General features: G+C 36.2%; 1 protein-coding gene across 4 annotated transcripts in view; it reads right to left on the bottom strand.

The window, feature by feature from the left end:
• Positions 1 to 20,731, bottom strand: part of dipk2aa (divergent protein kinase domain 2Aa) — a 50,099-nt gene that overhangs the window by 3,794 nt on the left and 25,574 nt on the right. For 3 of the 4 annotated variants that reach the window (XR_015477709.2, XM_087239306.2, NM_001007436.1), the window contains 1 exon segment: positions 6,666 to 6,969. Coding sequence is in view for 3 of the 4 variants with exons in the window: in XM_087239306.2 (XP_087095432.1) it covers positions 6,666 to 6,969 (304 nt within the window). In the remaining variant the exon portion in view is untranslated. 4 annotated transcript variants of the gene reach the window in all.

Raw genomic sequence — 20,731 nt, 5'->3', positions numbered from 1 at the left:
GGCTGCATTTTGCTCACGGGGCTGCGAGAAAATAAATAAAAAGAGCTGAGCTGAGGCAAAATAATGAATTGAAAGAGTGAGGCTATGGTCAAATAAATAAATAAACTAAAAAAGTGTGACTGCTAAGAGTGCAAGCAGCTAGGGACATCGGCCCATGCGGCCAAAAATTGGACCGGCCCACCGGGAATTCTCCAGGTCCTCCCGATTAGCCAATCCAGGCCTGCATAGACATCCCCTATATACTGTACAACTGCAGGTTAACTAGGTATATACACTCACTGGTCACTATAGTAGGTACACTTGTCCAACTGCTCGTTAACACACATTTCTAATCAGCCAATCACATGGCAGCAACTCATTGCATTTAGGCATGTTGACATGGTCAAGACGATCTGCTGCAGCTCAAACCGAGTATCAGTATGAGGGAAAAAAAGTGATTTAAGTGACTTTGAACATGGCATGGTTGTTGGTGCCAGACAGGCTGGTCTGAGTATTTCAGAAACTGCTGATCTACTGGGATTTTCTTCTTTCTACTGGGTGGGGGTGTAATAGTGTAGGGGGTATTTTCATGGCACACTTTGGACCCATTTGTACCAATTGAGCATCGTGCCAATGCTACAGCCTACCCGAGTATTGTTGCTGACCATGTCCATCCCTTTATGACCACAGTGGTTCAAAATCCAGGCAAAGACCTGGCGGTACTTTTTCCTTTAACTGTGTGGTATCATTTCAAAGTATATTATACAATTACATCTTGTTTCAAACTGATCCAAATTTAGTAATACAACAGTCCACTTTAATGTTAAACTACAAGCAGAATTTGAAACATGAAAAATTGGACAAGAAGTCCCATAATGCAATAAAAAACCCCAAAACTATCACAAGTGGATCAAAAGCTATCGGCAACTACTAATTAAATGACATTTTTCAACAGCATAGTGGTGATAACATGTGATATTTCATCACAAGTTCACTATTTTTTGCCCAGATTTCATGCCAGTCAGCTGACTTCCATCCAACTTCATCCTTATTCCAGTATTTTCTTCTAAAACAACTTCACGATAGTCTCCAGCAAACAACAAAGAAGCTCTTTATCATTACACAGGGCTTTATTCTTTAAGAGGATTCATATATAACTTGAAAAAGCTCAACAATCTGCAGAATAAAGATGCTGTTTCCATTCAGCTCATCACTTGAGAAGACGACAAATCTTCTGACAGCAGGTGAATTTCTTTTCTTGGCCACCCATTTTAATGCTGAACAAATCAATAACGTCTAGGATCCTCTCGAGGGAGGGTGGGTGCCGAAATAGCCTGGACTGTGACATCTATTCATCAGCAAAACTATATTGAGTCATAAAGCGCTTAAAGACTGAGTGATCCGCCGTCTTGGTCATTTGACACAACTCAATATCGTGCCAATATCTAATTAGAGAAAATGAAGTCACAGTAGTGCCAATCACTCTCCAGGGAGCCAATTATGAGAGCCAGAGGAGGTGATGCACCACAGCCAATCAGAACACACATTGGCTTTCGGTGCGTGTTAAAAATCACCTTCAGAGGTTTATGGAGGAACAGGACAACTTATGATCAGGAAGTCTTAAATTAATGTGATCGTTTATCATTTATTCACTCAAAAAAAAAAAAAAAAAGTTTTGAAAACTTTTAGATTAAAGGGCACCTATTTTACCTGTTTTTCAAGATTTAATATAGGTCTTTTGTGTTTCCAGAATGTATCCGTAAAGTTTCATCAAAACACCCATCAGATTATTTATTATACCTTTCAGAATATTGGAATTTTTTTACAATGAAGCTGTTTTTTTTGCCTGTGCCTCTAATGCTAGTTCTCCCCGCCCACTGTTCCTACGTGCCGGTCAGAGGCCCCGTTTACACTAGTGCGTTTTAGTTTGAAAACGCATAAGTTTTGCTACGGTTACGCCATCCATCCACACTACGCCGAGCTCCGAAAACGGAGCTTTTTGAAAACGCTGGAGAGGCCGTTTTCATTCTAAAACGTTGCTGCTCCGTCTCAGTGTGGATGGGGAAAGACGGAGACATCTGAAAACGGAGGCGGGGCTGCAAACGTTCGCCTATCTGATTGGGGCTTTTCCTCAATATTAAGTAGCCCACACACAGTTCAGTCTCGCATCCTCTTCTTGTAAGTTAAGACTTCGCAAGTTTGATCAAGGCTGCAGTCTCCCCCTTCTCAGTTTGATATGGAAAACATACCGAGGACACGCGTTAATCTTCAAAGGGAACAGTGTACTTTATATCTTCATTCACATCACCTTGGCTACGTTGTTTCACTTTCTCATCAATAAAATGTAAACATGATTTAAGGAACTGCCTATTTTCTTTTTAATATTAGAAAACTTAACAGACAGCAGAAATGTTGAGGCGCCGTGCTGCATATATTTGCGTCATCTTCACTGTGTGGATATTTATAACAAAACGGAGCCTATAACAACTGCCTCCTTTCACTTTCAGTGAAAATACGAAACGCACCCTCTCTTTTGCTGAATATCAGTTTTAATAATCGACAATTATAAAAGTATAACATACAATAAGTTTATACATTGTAGGAAATAAAGGCAAGCGATCAGTCAATGTACCTGGATTAATCATTAACTTATCTTTGCACTTAACCAAAACATGTTACCCGTGAACAAGTAACTTAATAGATTCCAATGACCAAAGTCAGGGAATTGGCCTATGTTGTTAGATAAAGACAACAACATGAATGAAATATCACGTTTAGCAAATATAGTGAGATTAGATCCAGCGGGAGATGCGTGATGAGCAGTCCGACAAGCAGAGCTCTCATCTGGGTAGAAATGCTGGAGCGCTTGCCCGAGAGTGTGTGTGTGGTCACGTGATGTGTGTTGTCAGCGTTTTGGTGTGGACGGAGAGCAGTTCAGAAACGCTGGGTAAAACGCGAGTGTGGACGCGAATCGTTTTCATTCTACAACGCCGTTTTAAAACTAAAACGCACTAGTGTAAACGGGGCCAGAGTGTGCTTCAATCTCCGGCTGCGTCAGATAAACAGTGACAGACATGAATGAAGTAGATCTCACGTAACATTTGTGAGAAATACTACAGCAGGAACTTTGCCAATGATTGAAGGAACAGATTAAAACAGTTGTTATGTGAACTTTCTGAGGTAAAAAAAGCCTGCAATGCCTGCCCCGCATTTGTGCTCTTCTTATTGGCCCACTGCTCTAGAACTGAACGCGAATGGATTGGTCAATATAAGCTGTCAATTACTCAGTCAATGCCTTTTGCCTTCAGATGACAGGAGCTACAACCGAGAAAATGTGAAGCGCTGAGATATGAGCGAATGAAAATAACACTGATAAATTTAGTTTTAGAAACCAACTACAGTTACTAATAATAGCCCCTTTCACACAGTCATACCGGTAAATATCCGGAAAATTTCCGAAACGTCTTTACTGGTATATTCAAAATAGCGCTGTTCACACAGGCGAGGACGTTACGGAATTTTTCCGGAAAAGAGCATTCACACATCTATCCCAAAATGCCGGTAAATTCTGACATCATTAACCAGAAATGACCTCTAAACGGCTGCGCTTGTGTTTGTAAACATTTGACTGCATTAAAAACTCTTTGGATGGATCAGTTTAGTGAACAACTCCGAGGAAAACATAGAGAAACACTTTCGCATGTCGAGATGAACATGATATATGTGTGTGTGTGCTGGTGCGATGGGCGCTCACGGGCACACGGAAAGCTTGAAGGTAAACAAACAACGGATTATCATAAACATTTTATCGATAATTATTTACACAGTTAGCATTAAGAAGGAACATAGAAACGTTATCTGACTAACATCAAGCAGCTAAAAGGTGTCTGGAAAAATATTCTGCACTTAAGCAGCGTATATTTGAGGGTGCGCAAGAAGTTTTGTGCACGAACAAAGAAAATTGGCGCTCGAGCAGAGGTTGGCACTCTCGTAGGCTATTACATGAATGCGATCTTGACTTAATACTGTGCCCACGACATTTGTCAATGAAATAACGCCACATGTAGTCATAGATCTATGTAAAATGCCCAACAGAGTCTGCCACCACAGCTGAAAAAAATCCTAGAGGAAACACTGTATAGGACTGTCAATGTATTAATATTATGAAAAGCTGAGATGTAGATCAACAACTATGATTTATAACTGCTGTAAAATTATGTAGTTTGTTGTTGTCAACAATTTTCTCAAAACACACAGAGAATATATCGAATGAAACCACCTCCATATGCATGGAAATCATTTCTGAAAACCACGAGCAGCAATCCTTAAAACCATCACGTTTCCAATTAACGTGCTGAGATATTTAAAGCAGATTTAATTCAATTTAAAATATGAATAAAAACCCATCTATCCGATGTCCTCCATAAAATGACCTTGATGCCAAAACAGGTCCAGTGAAGTGCTTTGACATCAACCGCACATCAATTCAGCATGAAAATATAGAAAAAAAAGAAAATAATCTATCATTTCAGAAAGACCCATCTGCTGACACACACACACACACACACACACACACACACACACACACACACACACACACACACACACACACACACACACACACACACACACACACACACACACACACACACACACACACACACACACACACACACACACACACACACACACACACACACACACACACACACAAGCTCCATTCAGACAAATGCTGGCAGGCTGAAGCAAATAGCCATTGTAATGTAGCACACATGCTCCAAGTTCATCCGCCAGCCCAGTTTGGCCTCGCTGGATGGCAGATCCACTGGCACACATACTTGGTCCAGCGCTGCACCCGTCCATGCCAACTCGCTGCCGTCCAAAATCAAAAGTGCAGCTTTGGGCCACATCCATCTGTTGCAATGCGAAACACTTACTCAAACATTAAACTAGAATTTAAATCCCACGCATTATCATATTAGGAGCTTTACCAGGGTCAGGCATTTAATTTTCCATTCATTTTTGGTCTTTGTAAAGGCAATTTGTATAATTACCTTATAAAAACTTTACCTTATAAAGACTCTTTGTTGACTATTATGTTGAACCAATTACTATAATCTATTATGAAGCTACAGACTACCACCAGTCAAGCTGAATTAAAGGAATAGTTCACCCAAAAGTGAAAATGATTCCATAGTTTACTCACCTTAAAGCCATTCTTGGTCTATAATATGACATGTTTTTCTGTCAGGCAAACGCTGCCGGAGTAGTTTTAAAGAGCCCCTATTATAAGTTTTTAAAAATGACCTGAAACGTCTACTTTAGCCAATCAGAACACTCAGGCGCATTCACATCCGTGCTGTTCATGAAAATAAAAGCCTGTGAATATTTTTCCAGACACATTTAGCTGCGAGATGTTAGTCGGATCATGTTTCTATGTTCATTCTTAATGCCAACTGTGTAAATAATTATCGATAAGATGCTTATGATAAGCCGTTGTTTCTTTACCTTCAAGCTCTGCTTCCTTAAGTTGCATGACGCGTTGCGCTTGCACGTGAAGCAGCCGGTAAGCGCCAGCACACACACATATTATGAACATCTCGACATGCAAAAGTGTTTCTCTATATGCCTTCATCGAAGTTGTTCACAATACTGATCCATCCATAGACTACATTATACAGTAATGTGGTCAAATGTTTACAAATACAAGCGCAGCCGTTTAGAGCTCATTTCTGGTTAATGATGTCAAAAATAACCGATATTTTGGAATGGATGTGGTGAAATAGAAAATTCCGTAACGCCCTTGCCTGTATGATCAACGCTTTTTTTTAATCTACCGATAAAGTAGTTCCGGAAATTTTCTATATATTTACTGTTATCACTGTGTGAAAGGGGCTATTTTCTAAGAGGTTAGTGTATTGTACTCTGTGACTGTGCTTGGTCTTTCTTTGATGCTGATAAAACCACCACATTAAACCTGTAGCTCTTTTATGAAACAGTAGTAAATCACAGTTTAAACCAATTTGGATCAGAAGAATTGCAATTCGATTTTTTTCTACAAATCATGCAGCCCTAAAATAATGCCAGATTTTTCAGTTTTGGGTGAACTATCCCTTTAATCATGACAGTTGAATTAGGGCTTAATTGTGCAAGAACCATTTATTCCAACCTTATCTGCAGTTTTAGAGTTGGTTTTATGCACTCTTGATTAAATTATTTCCTCAAGCCCTAGTTAATTTCTGACCCTGGGCTCTATTGAGTTCCAGGAAAGCGGTCGGTGTAGAGTTCTTCCGGACAGGTATAGATTTCTTAAAAGTCCCAAAAAAAGAAACAGCAATGAGACTTTAATTACTAGCCTGGGAGCATGTGGAGGCCAATGCAGGATTCCACCTGGTCTGTGAGACTGTGATAATTCAGTTTAAGGAACATTTATGTTGACGGGGAAAGCAAAGTACAGTAACAAACAGGTCAGAAAAACAGGTGCTTCAGCCCATAGGAGGGAAAAACCGAAAGTGGGTCAGAATATTTAAGTTGACACACACACACACACACACACACACACACACACACACACACACACACACACACACACACACACTCTAACCTGGATAACAGCTTCCTGTGGAATTTATTCATGTCGTAAAGCAAACCTTGCACAGAGATGCAGGGATGAGGTCATTACTTACTTTGCTTCACCAATCTTTTGTCCACCACGATCACGTTTTCAGCATCGATGACGATGACTTTTCCATCACGGGGCCCGACTGCGAAATTGTCGAAGCTGACGTCCAGGAGGTAAAGGGCGAAGTCAAAGTCATTGTTGGTCAGCTGCTCGGCGATGTCCATCAGCTGCTTGGCAAGATCTACTCTTTTCTCCCAGGGCGCATTGTAGAAGCTCCAGAGCTCCTCGCCCACGTAATTCACCGCCACCATCCGGCCGCAGGCCCCCAGGTATTTGGCGAACGGCCAGCCCTCATCTGAGGGAAAACTCTGCAGAGAAACACGAGGACAGAGGCAAAGTGAGAAAGTGCTGCACTGCTCACAAACACGATAAAGAAGAAAACACAATGCCCTTACAACATTTTGAACAAAAGATGCGCATTAAAACCTACATAAACCGGAAACTGCGACCTTTTTTTTTTCTAAATTGTGATGTAGCACAATTCTTATTGGATGAGACTGACAAATTATATTTTATTCTCTATCTTTTGTTTTTACTGAGGTTTATACCTGGCTTTGTTGTATACCTTTATTGTACGTTCGTTGATAATAAAAAAAGGCATTTCTGGACAAAGTCTTGCGGAACATGCGGATAAATTTCGATATTCGCACGTAAATAGACGCATGGACATTTTGAGGTTACTCGCTTCATTTGTGCGTCAAATCAGCTTCATTCGCGCGTCAAACCAGCTTCATATTATGTTAGCCGGCAGCTAGCTCTCTGCAACTCTCACATGGTCGCCCACTGAAGCTAAGCAGGGCTGCGCCTGGTCAGTACCTGGATGGGAGACCACATGGCAAAGCCAGGTTGCTGCCGGAAGTGGTGTTAGTGAGGCCAGCAGGGGCCGCCAAAACTGCGGTCTGTGTGGGTCCTAATGCCCCAGTATAGTGACGGGGACTCTATACTGCTCAGTGAGCGCCGTCTTTCGAATGAGATGTTAAACCGAGGTCCCGACTCTCTGTGGTCGTTAAAAATCCCAGGATGTCCTTCGAAACAGAGTAAGGGTTTAACCCTGGCATCCTGGCCAAATCTGCCCACTGGCCTCTGTCCATCATGGCCTCCTAACCATCCCCATATTCCAATTGGCTTCAAGACTGTCTCCTCTCCACTAATCAGCTGGTGTGTGGTGTGCGGTCTGGCGCAAAATGGCTGCTGTCGCATCATCCAGGTGGATGCTGCACACTGGTGGTGGATGAGGAGATTCCCCCCATTGTGTAAAGCGCTTTGAGTGCCCAGAAAAGCGCTATATAAATGTAAGGAATTAATTCATTCGCGCGTCAAATCAGCTTCATTCGCGCGTCAAATTCACTAAGCAATATACGAGGATTCGCGTCATGGGTAGGGTTTCTGTCTGCCCGGTGACTAGCTTCGTTGCTAAATGGCTAACATGGATTTTATTGAGAGAATAACTGTGTTTATGTGCTTTATGAAGGTTGAAAAAGAGTATTGATTCGTTTGGAGCCATGTCTGAGTCCAATAGATAATTTTAGAGGTGCACCCAGCTCATCAACTCCTCCAGAAATTATACCTGGATGATGGAAGCTTTCAGCAAAGCTTCTGACTGAGCCGAGCCCAGTTTGATGAACTGTTGTCGGTGCCGGCAGGAGGATTTTCCCCCGGGACACCAACAACAGGCGATACATCATAATCACGCCTCCACAAGAGCAAGCTCCTCATTGGTTTTCGCTGCTTCATTCGCGCGCATCGCGCCACAAGATCTATAAAGTCTATTCGTGACTTAACATGTAAATCACTCACGCTTGACGCTTCTTCCGTATCTGGTTTAGAATATTTATGTTAGTCCAGTAAAAAGAGTAAAAGTATAGTAAAAGCAGTTTACATGGGACTAATATAGCATGTCAATATAATTAGCCCCCCCTTAAGAATTTACAGAACAAACCACTGTTGTCCAATGGCTTTCCTCATTTTCTGTAACAACCTATAGTTAATTATTTAAATTGAACTTTAATACTAGCATCTTGTGAAAATACTAGTAAAATATTATGTAAATTATATAATATTATGTCATTATGGTAAAGTCATAGGAATTGGTTATTAGAAATGAGTTCTTAAAACTGTTGAAAACAAACTCTGTTAAACAACACTTATACATATTTAATGAAATGTATATTTTTAAACTTCACAAGAGGGCAAATAATTTAGTCTTTACCTTTGTCTATTTATACCCTCCAATGCCCTCTAGAAAGTCTGAAATGACTATAGAAATGGGCCACTTGTTCAATAAAATGCCAAGCTCTAGGGACATTCCTAGCAAAACAAACATTTGTCATGACCTGTCACTCAAAAGCATCTCGCTATTCAGCTACATAATTTATAATATAGCCAAGTTAGATTTCTTGAAACCTTTCTTTTTCTTTATTTTGAGATTTTTTTTCATTTAACACCGTTTAATATATACAGATCTATATTTTAAATACTGTACACCCTTTTAAGTAATGAGCTGTTCATCTTCTGTGATTGTGATTCTGAGAACAGTGATATGTCAATTGCATCCACTCCCACATAAAAAAAATACTAGCAATAGGTTTCTTGATCTATATTATAAAAAATAGCCTATTTAAATTCTGTAGTTGCTATGGTATCACAACAACTATAGACATAACCCAATACTGAAAAACTATTTTCAAAAACACAATAATACTTATTACAAATTACTATAGTATTTCTCATGAGGTCATATTTCTGCGATACAAAACGTGATGACGTTTTCAGGCAGCAAAATGGCGAGATTCGAGATTTGTCCAACTTCTGATGTATTTTTTGATCCCTCCTCTTACTGTAGCCACCTGCTCTCGTCTGCACTGGAGTCAAGGCGAGGCGGATCTCAAACAAGCCTAATATCTGTTAGCTGTCAAAACAGCTGGAGGAAGGCGTGGGTAATTTACTAATTTACCTCCAGCCTATATCCCAGACAGATGTAACCTGAGAATTGAACTGAAAACAAACAGGAAGTGCATTTTCAGATTCTGATTTTTGATTACAAGGGCAAACATTTAGTTTTTCTTAATGACATGCACTGATGAATTGTTCACCGCAAAACTAGCAATGTGAGCTAACAAAATTAACATGGTTAGGCTTGATTTCATTTATACTTTAAATATTGATAACCTGTACCGTCATTAGCTTGGAGCAAAGTAGTTGTACCAAACTTTCCTTTTTTATAGTGCTGTGGATATTCGATAACCCCATTTCAAGTTGAGTCATTAAAAATGGAGCGACCATTAAAGTTTAATCTCAGGGATTCAAATAATTTAGAGGACAAAACACAGCATTCGGCAATCAGTCGCAGCCTTCAACATCTGCCCTCTGTGGTCTGGACTGAAGAGATGGAGGGGAGGATTCCGTCTTACGGTTTGGGGAAAAAGTCATATATATGCAGTAAGGCCAGCAATGTTTAAAGGGTCCCGAAACCCCAAAACACATTTTTAATATATGTTGACAGTCATATATGTGTCCCACGCTACTAAAAATACTATTAGGAGATTCATGCCAAATTAATCCAAATAAACCTGTTAAATCATCTGGTGAAATTGTATTCACATCGCAATATACATCACATAAATACAAATATCGTAATGTCTAGGGGTGTCACGATTTTGATTTTTGATCGAAATCGATCGAAATTTATGCTCAATTTCTTTTATCGAATCAAAAAATAGAATCGTCGATGCTGCCACGCCCCCATGTCACGTCAGCTTGGCTTGCCAAGCAGGAAAAATACAGGCTTGTTGAAGTGCTTGTTAAACTGCAGACGCAGGAGACCCGTCGACAGAACTTAAACCCTCTCCTCTTTCAATGAAGTCGCTGGTGTGTAAGCATTTTGGATTTCCAGTAAGTTATGTTGACAATGTTCGTGTTGTCGACAAAAAACACACAGTTTGCAAGCTCTGCTATGTACGTATTATGTACGGTTCGTCCGATAGACAACACTGGCATCGCGATCCTCCGCCCTCCCCCGTTGCAAATCCGCTCGCGTAAAGTACACACTCAAACCGTTTACACTGTCTTTGTTTTTAAATGGCATTTTAGAATGACAACGATTTAACATCCACAGTGGCGTGTAGCATTTCTGAGCAGCCCTCCTTCCTCTCTACCTCCGGAAAATGCACATCACGTGACCACACACACACAGACGCACACACAGCCTTGCGCTCGAGACAGCAGGTCCAGGCAGTCAGAGGACTGCTTCAATCTTTCACTCACTTGTACTTAGTCATTTTAGCGAACACCTCAGATACTGTTGGCTGGTTCCTGTTGGTTGTGCGTCTTTTTTTACCGACGCCATTATAACGACACAGATCACTGCCTATTCACGAGTCCCACAGAAAAAGTGATTGACAGGTGGTAATTATGTGTGTATCTTGCCTTTATTCATTTACTGTATGATTTGTTTATGGGTAAAACAAAGACCATGCAGGTCAGGTAGTTTAAACGGTTGGCTACAAATAATTAATTGGTCATTAATTAATTAATTATTCATAATCGAAAATCGAATCGAATCGTGCCTTTAGAATCGAAAATGTAATCGAATCGAGGATTTGGAGGATCGTGACACCCTTAATGTCAGATTTTTCCAACATCGCGCAGCCCTAATTCAAGTATACAGATATTTGTTAAACTAATTTCCATGACTTTGTAAAAACTGTGGGTTTTTCTGTTTTTCAAAAACTTTTCCATGACTGTATGAACCCTGCTTTTGCCTTAACCAGCTCAATAGGCACCAACATCATAATAAAAATAAATAAAGACAACGCTTAGGATTTTTTAGACTTGGATGCTATTTTTCTACAACGAATCAAACATTTTTGGTGACACGGTGGCGCAGTGTGTAGCATGATCCCCTCACAGCAAGAAGGTTGCTGGTTCGAGCCACGGCTGGGTCAGTTGGCATTTCTGTGTAAAGTTTGCATGTTCTCCCTGTGTTCGCGTGGGTTTCCTTCAGGTGCTCCGGTTTCCTCCACAGTCCAAAGATATGCGCTTAAGGTGAATTGAATAATGTAAATTGGCCGTAGTGTGTGTGTGTGAGAGAGAGTGAATGCAAGAGTGCATGGATGTTTTCCAGTGTTGGGTTGCAGCTGGAAGGGCATCCGCTGTGTAAAACATGTACTGGAATAGTTGGCGGTTTATTCCACTGTGGCGAACCCTGATTAATAAAGGGACTAAGCATAAAAAAAAATGAAGGAATGAATCAAACACTTTGTGGTGCAGCTACTGCACGTCGAAAACAAAATGAGAACCATTTCTAAATGTATTAACTGTTATTTATTTAGTATACAAAGACTAGCCAGTAAATGTCACTTTTGGCCTTCAGAGCAGCATCAAAAACAGAACCAACATAAAATTTTATATATATATATATATATATTAAGGGTGTCACGATCCTCCAAATCCTCGATTCGATTACATTTTCGATTCTAAAGGCACGATTCGATTCGATTTTCGATTATGAATAATTAATTAATTAATGACAAATTAATTATTTGTAGCCTACCGTTTAAACTACCTGACCTGCATGGTCTTTGTTTTACCCATAAACAAATCATACAGTAAATCAATAAAGGCAAGATACACACATAATTACCACTTGTCAATCACTTTTTCTGCGGGACTCGTAAATAGGCAGTGATCTGTTTCGTTATAATGGCGTCGGTAAAAAAGACGCTCAACCAACAGGAACCAGCCAACAGTAGGTGTTCGCTAAAATGACCAAGTACAAGTGAGTGAAAGATTGAAGCAGTCCTCTGACTGCCTGGACTTGCTGTCTCGAGCGCAAGGCTGTATGTGCGTCTGTGTCTGTGTGGTCACGTGATGTGCATTTTCAGGAGGTAGAGAGGAAGGAGGGCTGCTCAGAAATGCTACACGCCACTGTGGATGTCAAATCGTTGTCGTTCTAAAATGCCATTTAAAAACAAAAACAGTGTAAACAAGGCCTGAGTGTGTACTTTTCGTGAGCGGATTTGCAACGGAGGCGGGCGGAGGATCACGATGCCGGTGTTGTCTATCGGACGAACCGTACGTAATACGTACATAGCAGAGCTTGCAAAACTGTGTTGAACGTTGTCAACATAACTCACTGGAAATCCAAAATGCTTAAACACCGGCGACTTCATTGAAAGAGGAGAGGGTTTAAGTTTTTCTCGACGGGTCTCCTGCTTCTGCAGTTTAACAAGCATTTCAACAAGCCTGTTTTTTCCCGCTTGGCAAGCCAAGCTGACATGGGGGCGTGGCAGCAACGACGATTCTATTTTTTGATTCGATAATCGAAATTGAGCATAAGTTTCGATCGATTTCGATTAAAAATCGAAATCGTGACACCCCTAATATATATATATATATATACACATATATATACATATATATATACACATACATATACATATACACACACACCCATACCCTCACATAACAACACAAGAGATCTATAATAATCTCAGGCAACGTTTACAGTAATACATTTTAGTTTTAAAATGCATACGTTTAAAACGCTACAGTTACGGCATTCATCCACACTACGCCAGAGATTTCGATCGCCGAAACGGAGCTTTTTAAAAACGTTATAGTTTGACAACGCCGCTGCTTTGTGTCAGTGAGGATGAGGGCAAACGGAGAAATCAGAAAACGGAGGAAGGGCTGCAGACATTCGATCTGATTGGGGCTTTTTCCTCGATTTTAGGTAGGGTACACAAAGTTCAGTCTTGCATGCTCTCCTTGTAAGTTCAGACTTCATAAGTTTGATTAGGAAATACAAACTCCCAAGGACACGTCAGGTAAATCTTCAAAGGGAACAGTGTACTTTGTAACCTCATTCACATCACCCTGGCTACGATGTTTCACTTTGACAATAAAATAATTGACAATATACATATTTATAACAAAACGGAGCCTATAACATAACTGCCTCCTTTCATTCTCATTGCAAACACGAAACATACTCTCTCTTTTCCAGAATATCAAATTTAATAATCAATAATGACCATTATTAAAGTATAACGTGCAATAAGTTTATAAATTATAGGAAATAAAGGCAAGCAGGAAATGTGCAGAATCAGTGAACGTGGTTACATTAATTAACTTATCTTCGCTCTCAGCCAAAACAGGCTAACTGAGAGCAAGTAACAGATTCAAAAGAACAAAGTCAGGGAATATGTCATTAGATATAGACAACAAGATGAGTTAAATATCACGTTTAACAAATATAGTGAGATTAAATCCAGTGGTACACTGTAAAAAATGGCCACGATTTCAACGGTAAAAAAACTGTTAAAATGCTACAGTACAAATCCGTAACCTGGTTAACGGTATGTTTCGGCGAATAACCGTAAATTGACTTTCCCAGAATTCCCTGCATGGCACATAACTTTTTATGCATTTGGTTGAAATTATTATGGATCTTTTTAGTTGTTTCCCCATAATTTATGTAAATTAGAGATTTATGTTACATCTAATGTTGATAAACAATGTTTATTTCATGACTTTAATTTTATGTGTGTTACCATACTGGTGTTTAGTAGCTGTGTGAATGACACTGAGCACCTTCTATTTGCTGATACTCTTTTCTGCTTATGGGAAAAGTTGATTGTGATGAGCATTGGCTCATTATGTAACTTCCTCATCACCACCTTCTTTATGTGGGTGTGCTAACGTGTCTAACTGTTTAACAAAAGATGTGTAAATGTTGATCATTCAAAATACAGACATTTTACCTCTATAAATTAATAAAATACGGTAATTTACCGTAAAAATTAAAAATTACTTTTACGGTTTATACCGTGTTTTTAACAGTAAAGTACTGGCAACCACAGCTACTGTTTTTTTACCGTAAATTTTACGGAATTATTTTTTACAGTGTAGATTCCTAATGAACATTCTGACGTGCTCAGCTCTGGGTAGATGACATGATGGTCATGTGATGTGTGAAACACTAGGTGAAACACCAGTGTGGATGTGGATTGTTTTCATACTAAAACGCTGTTTTAAAACTAAAACGTGTTATTGTAAATCGGGCCTCAAGATGTTTGAGTTCACACCACTGTTTCAGCTTTAGATTCTAACAAAAGCTTTTTATAAGCAAAACTGATCACGCATTACAAAAAAAACTCATTTATTTACTACTTTAAGGAGATTTTACTAGAAATAGTATGGTTCTGTCACATATGTGGTTATAGTGTATGTTACTGGGCATTAAACATCAATTCTCCAACAAAACAAACCCAATAGGTGCTTTTTCTTAGATCAAAGAGTGCATGAAGATGTTCTTTCAGTGGTTATTTTTTTCTGCCACAAAGAATTAAAGTAAAACAAAATGCATCTGAGGTAGAACCATCCATGCTCCTAAATTCCAATCTAAGTTTTTAGGATTAATACACTAGTTAAATTATAGATGTTACGGAGAAACCACCCAGTCTCGGTGACAGAGTCAGAAAAGAACATGGAGTCACTAGATTTTAGAGTACCGCTGGGAACAAGTCATCGTGAAGTTTCTCTGAAAGTGCCAAATGTCTTTGGAAGGCCATGTCCTATGTGAGAGTGAGGCTGAATTGTTTCTGAAAAAAGAAAAAAAAAAAGCTTCACTGTGCAGAAACTGTTGCCCCTACGCTCTGTTGTTGAACTTTATAAATAAAAGATTACCACCAAAATCTGAGTCAAATCCACACAGATTTATTTGGAGATAGACACAGTACAGTACTAGTCTTTCCATTTATATCACAATGTGGCAAACTAAAACTGTTATGCAAATCTGAGAGCTTATGACAAACTGCACCATACTGAAAAAAAATGACAATATTTTGAATTCTATGATGAATGCAATATGAATACAATCTCATCAAGTGACTTGAATGGCTCTATTGGGAAACAATTGCTAATTTTACATTGATTGGGATGATTTTGTAGGAGAGCGTAAACATAAAATATAATAAACACATTGCAAGCATAGATAAAAGCATGAAAGCAAGGTTCCACATTAAAAAAAAAAAACATGCTTTATGGTTTCCAGGGTAATCTAATGGTATTCAGACAGACATATTGAATAATTAAATGTAAAACACCATCATATAGTCTGTTTAAATAATTGTTTACAATTAATCGTTAAGATAGAAATGTTTATATATACATATACATATATATATATATATATATATATATATATATATATATATATATATATATATATATATATATATACATATACATATATATATATATATATATATATATATATATATATATATATATATATATATATATATATATATATATATATATATATATATAACTGAGCAGTTTTACATGTTTTTTGATTTGTGTTTTTATTTTTCCCCATTTATTTATGCTTTTGAATTGCAGAACTGGACTGATATTTCTTCCAACTGTGTTTAACCTTGGAAAGTTAAAAAGAGCAGAGATCTACATTCTATAATGCAAATCACAAACGTAAATAAATGTAAAACACAGAAACTGCTAATGAAAATATATATTTTTTACTGTGCACAATATAATAAACTGTACATATCAACTATAATTACAAATTGACATTGCAGATCCTGCTATGTACCTATTGCAGATTCACACATTGTATTATTGATGCTGATTTATTTTACAGTCCTATCTAAAAGTAATACACATTTCTGTCAGACTATATCTCTGCTGAAAATAAACGTTAATATTGTAGAATTAAATTAGTTTCGAAACATTTTGAAGTCTGGGTTAGCTACACATTTAATTTTGGAGAGCATCTGACATTTGGAGCATTTGGAGAGCATTGTCTAGATGTGAAGTGCATGGTGATTAGGGCTGCATAATACTAGAAAAAAAGTCATTCTTATACTTTGGCGATATATATATATATATATATATATATATATATATATATATACATATACATATATATATATATATATATATATATATATATATATATATATATATGTATATATATGTATATATATATGTATATATATATAGAGAGAACTATATACTATATATCCTATATACTATATATATATATATATACTATATACTATATAACCTGAAGAAACCCTATAAACCTTTAGTTCTATAGTATGTGTATATATATATATATATATATATATATATATATATATATATATATATATATATATATATATATATATATATATATATATAGAGAGAGAGAGAGAGAGAGAGAGAACTATATACTATATATATATATATATATATATATATATATATATATATATATATATATATATATACTATATATATATATATATATATATATATATATATATATATATATATATATATATATATATATATATATATATATATATATATATATATATATATACACACATACTATAGAACTAAAGGTTTATAGGGTTTCTTCAGGTTTCATCCAGTCAAATTTAAGACTTTTTAGGACCCTTTTATGACCATAAAGAAATAAGGTAAGATTTTTTCTAATGGCCCACTATTATAATGAGGAATTGTGTGATTGTTTTTAGTTTTTTTCCCCTTTTTAATTTTTTTATTCAGGGAATTTGTAGTAAAAATGTCTAACAACTATTATATCTTTCCAATAAAAAACTTAAATATGAAAATAAGGATTTATTAGATGGAAATCAGCCCAAATTGATTAGCTTTACTTAGACAAAGCAAGATTAAGACCTGTTTTAAAACTAAAAATAATAATTTAATACCTACAATATGTCAGTGAATATAAGACTTATTAAGGCCTAAAATATAGGTTTTGAATTATAAGACATTTTAAGACCCTGCAGAAACCCTGGGTATTAATCAGGTGTACCTAATAAAGTGGCCAGCGAGTGTATCCAGATTCAACTGAATTCAACTGAAACCAGATTTTGGAAGAAAAATAAGTCCTCAATATAACAAACCTGTTGAGCTGCAGTTTAACATGCTCCAGAAACAAACCCTTTCTTCTTCTGTTTTTTTGTTCAACTTGAAATGCTGTTCTTGTTATACACAGTGACTCTGACTAACACTTAACATTATTTCTTTACTCAAAGAGCTGTGACTTTGGTCAAGGACTCAGTCAGATGACCTTCAAAACTATAATAAACCATTTTCCAAGAAATGGTGAAGAGCATCAGATTGCCAAGAGAGATCAGAAAGATCCTCAAATGCATTTTTGCAGCGAGTGACTCTAAAAAAAACACAACAGTAAACTCGAAAGAAAATTACCAACATGAAAAAGCAGCACACATTCCATCGCAAATTAAATTAGAGGTGACTGTCTGTCAACTATTGTCACTTGAAGCCGCAAGGAGTCTCTGCGAAACGTGCTTTCAAAAGTAATAAACATCAAACTGATTGCATCTCAGTGTTGTTAGATTGGTAAAGCTTGAAACTGGTAACAAACAAAAGCAACACACAGAAGCGTGTAGGGAGAACAGAAGTTATTTGTTTTTTCCGACCCTGAGGAAATTCTAGCCTATCGAGAACAGGAGCGTGTGTGTGCGTGTGTTTACGCTCAATCCTTTCATAAACTCTAACAATGGCCGCATGACGGTGTGACGCAGGGAATAGGTGGTTAGAAGCAGGTGAAGGTTTGTTTTAATAAAAGAGCAAACACGCACAATGACAGATGACCAGGTGCTTGTCATCTATATCTCAGTGACACTGTTTTAATCTAAAGCTGCTGAATGGTTATGGATATGCTGTGTAACTGCATAAAATATCAATAACAAAAATAACAATAATAATAATAATAACAACAACAACAACAACAACAACAACAACAACAACAACAAATTTTTTAATTAATAAATAATAATAAATAAAGAATAATAAATGAATAAATGGAAAAAATATACAATAAATTAATAAATAATTATAAATAAATAAATTTTAAAAATAATAATAAATAATAACAACAAAAGTATGTTTGTTAGCTTTAATTTTATTACATTTTATATGAATTCAATACATTAAATGTGACTCTGGACCATGAGACCAATCATAATTGTAAGTTTTTTTTTTTTTTTTTTTTTTATAAATTGGGGCTTAAACATAATCTAAAAATGGATAATAAGCTTTCCATTGATATATTGTTTGTTAGGATAAGACAACATCAGGCTAAGGAACAACTGTTTGAAAATCTGAGGCTTTACAAAAAAGTTAAAATTTATTAAACTATTTAATGATTTCTGGCATAAAAGAAAAACAGAACTTTTTCATTAACACCTTAAATTAAAATCAGACATCTGGAATCTGATGGTTAAAAAATAATAAAGTATTGTAGACAATCGCCTTTAAAGTTTAAAGAGTAAAAATTAAGCTTTTAGCAATGAATATTATGATCCCAAAATTCAGTTTTGATTTATTTATAGTAGGACATTTACAAATTGTTGAAATTTGTACTAAATTTAATGATTTTTGGCATAAAAGAAAAACAGAACTTTTTAATTAACACGTTTAATTAAATCTGGAATTGGAGGGTTAAAAAATAATCTAAATAGAGGAAAATCACCTTTAAAGTTTAAAGAGGCTAAATTAAGCTCTTAGCAATGAATTTTATGACCCCCAATTTAATTTTGATATATTTATAGTGGGACACTTACAAAATAATAATAATAATAATAAAAATTGACATTTTAATATTTTAATAATTTTTGGCATAAAAGAAAAACTTCAACTTTTTTTTTTTTAATTCACACATTAGATGAAAATCTGGAAACTGAGGGTTCAAAAATAATCTAAATATTAAATAAAACCACCTTTAATGTTTAAAGAGTCAAAATTAAGTTTTTTTTAGCAATAAATTTTATGATCCCAAAAATCAGTTTTGATATAATTATAGTGGGACATATACTGAATTGTTGAAACCTTTACTAAAAATGTATCAATTTTTGGCCATAAAATACTTTTTTTAATTAAAACGTTTCATTAAAATCTGGGAATCTGAGGGTTCAAAACATAATCTAAATCTTGGGGAAGATAAAATTTTAGGCTAAAAGAGGACAAATTAATCTCTTAGCAATAAATATTTTTACCCCAAAATTCCGTTTAGATATAATTATAGTGAGAGATTTCCAAACTGTCTACATTAAAAAAAAAAAAAAAATTATAAGAAAATTTTTTTATTTTTTTATTTATTAGGACATTTAATTAAAATCTGGAAATCGAAGGGTCAAAAAAATATCAACATTTTAAAGAAAATCACATTTAAATTAAATTAAATAAATAACAACAACAACAACAACAAGATGATGAAGAAGATTATTGTCAGTTTATCTTTTTCATTATTTTTTAATTAATATTATTCAGTTTAATTACTATTATTCATTTTATTTATTCAAGCAAGATTAATATACATAAAAACATTACATGACAAGTTCATATCTCAATAAGAAATGATACACAAACAAATATATAAATAGAAATAAATAAATAAAATTGACTAAAACTGTATATTAAAAGTTAAATATGATTTTTTAATTCAATATTTGATCATTAACCTAAAATTCACCATAGTGATACTTTTTTTTTTAAACATCCAAAGTGTTTACATTATAAAAATCTTGTCTAATGGCACTTAAACTTTCACATTCTAACAAAATATGTTTCATGGTGAGAGCAGCTTGAAAGTAATTCCATGTTGGTGGTGCATTATAATTCAATACATACAAATAAGTCAACCTAGAGTGATTAATTCGGCATAATAAAAATTATTTAATGTTAGCTGTAACACCAGCAAAACTAAAACAGAAACTAAAATAAGAGAATGTAGGAAGTGAATTTTAAAGGGTTAGCAAGTACTGCAGATCATATATTTGGTGGTCAACCATCTGTTGGTGTCTAGGCACCAATTTAGCATCGATACCAAGGGCCTGGCGCTTTCCTGATGCTAAAACTTTGGTATCAGTCCAACCATAGTTACTGTAGTGGACACTTTAATGAGATCTGGGCAAGAAACCCAAAGGCTGCTTCCAAACTTGATAGGGCCAATTCCAGAATTTGAGAGTTAGTTGGATTACTAACGGCCAAGAGTCTCAACCTCTGGCA

Source organism: Danio rerio, chromosome 2, assembly GCF_052040795.2.
Source record: "Danio rerio strain M-AB ecotype USA chromosome 2, GRCz13ab, whole genome shotgun sequence".
NCBI classification, from domain to species: Eukaryota; Metazoa; Chordata; class Actinopteri; order Cypriniformes; family Danionidae; genus Danio; species Danio rerio.
Note: the sequence above shows the minus strand (reverse complement) of the source record. Positions and strands in the feature narration are given on the sequence as shown.